This window comes from Apteryx rowi, unplaced genomic scaffold, assembly GCF_003343035.1.
Source record: "Apteryx rowi isolate R43461 unplaced genomic scaffold, aptRow1 scaffold_1621, whole genome shotgun sequence".
Classification (NCBI taxonomy): domain Eukaryota; kingdom Metazoa; phylum Chordata; class Aves; order Apterygiformes; family Apterygidae; genus Apteryx; species Apteryx rowi.
The window spans coordinates 19601-20682 of record NW_020447888.1 but is presented as its reverse complement, the minus strand read 5'-3'; the positions used below and the strand labels follow the sequence as shown (position 1 = coordinate 20682).

Sequence of the window (1082 nt, the reverse complement as noted above, 5' to 3'; positions counted from 1 at the left end):
CCCCCATGTCCCCCCCCCGTGGCCCCAGGCCCCGTCCCTCACCGGTGCGGCTCTCCCGGCCCCAGGCCGTTGGGGGCGCCGGGGGGCGCCGGGGGGGCTCCCGCGGCCTCAGGCGCCGGCAGGGGGGGCGTGGGCGGCCGCCTCTTCCTTGCCTCCTCCTCCTCCCGCCGCCGGCGCTCCTTCTCCTCCAGCTGCCCAGACAGACGGACAGACAGACGGGGAGGGGGGCGGTCAGTGCGGGGCCGCGTGCGGCGAGCGCGCGGGGGCTCAGCGCCCGGCCCCCCCGGCCCCCCTCACCGTGGTGAGCCGCTCCAGCGCCACGAAGCGCTCCTCCCAGGCGGCGGCTGCCTTCTGGAAGCCCTCGTGCCGCTTGATGAGGTTCTCCACCTCAGCCACGCTGCCGCCCAGCTCCGCCGAGCGCACGATGGGCTCCTGGCTGGCGAGCCAGGCCTCGGCCATGCTGGCGTCCCGCCCGAACATCAGCACCTCCGCCACTGCGGGCACGGCAGCGGCGGCGTGGGCCCAGGCGTCTGGGCGGCCCCGTCCGCCCCCTGCCAGCCCGCCCGCCCCGGGGGGGCCCCAGCGGCCGGTTTCCCCCCCCGGTGCTCACCGATCTGCAGCCAGTCCATCTTCTCCTTCCAGCGCTCGCCGATGTCCCGGCGCCGCTCCTGCAGCTGCGACAGCTTCTCTGAAATCTGAGCACGGAGGGGTGAGCGTGGGGACGGGGGGACGCAGGGACAGGGGGACACAGGGACGGGGGGCCACACGGGAACAAGGGGGACAGGACAGTGTGGGGCCTGGGGGACCTGCAGGGACAGGAGGACGGGGACAGGGACAGGGGGACAGGATGGCACGGGAGCCATGGGGACAGGGGATGGGATGGCCCAGGGCAGGCGGGGACAGGGGGACAGGATGGGGACAGGGGGGACAGGGCCATGCGGGAGCCATGGGGACAGGGGACGGGATGGCCCAGGGCAGGTGGGGACAGGAGGACGGGGACAGGGACAGGGGGACAGGATGGCACGGGAGCCATGGGGACAGGGGATGGGATGGCCCAGGGCAGGTGGGGACAGGGGGACAGG

The 1082-nt window shown here is 75.3% G+C and overlaps 1 protein-coding gene across 1 annotated transcript in view; it reads right to left on the bottom strand.

Annotated features, from left to right (window-relative positions):
* Positions 1 to 1082, bottom strand: part of LOC112963170 (spectrin beta chain, non-erythrocytic 2-like) — a 12705-nt gene that overhangs the window by 2069 nt on the left and 9554 nt on the right. The window contains 4 exon segments of the mRNA XM_026059972.1: positions 43 to 191; positions 298 to 494; positions 611 to 695; positions 788 to 806. Coding sequence (XP_025915757.1) covers positions 43 to 191; positions 298 to 494; positions 611 to 695; positions 788 to 806 — 450 coding nt within the window.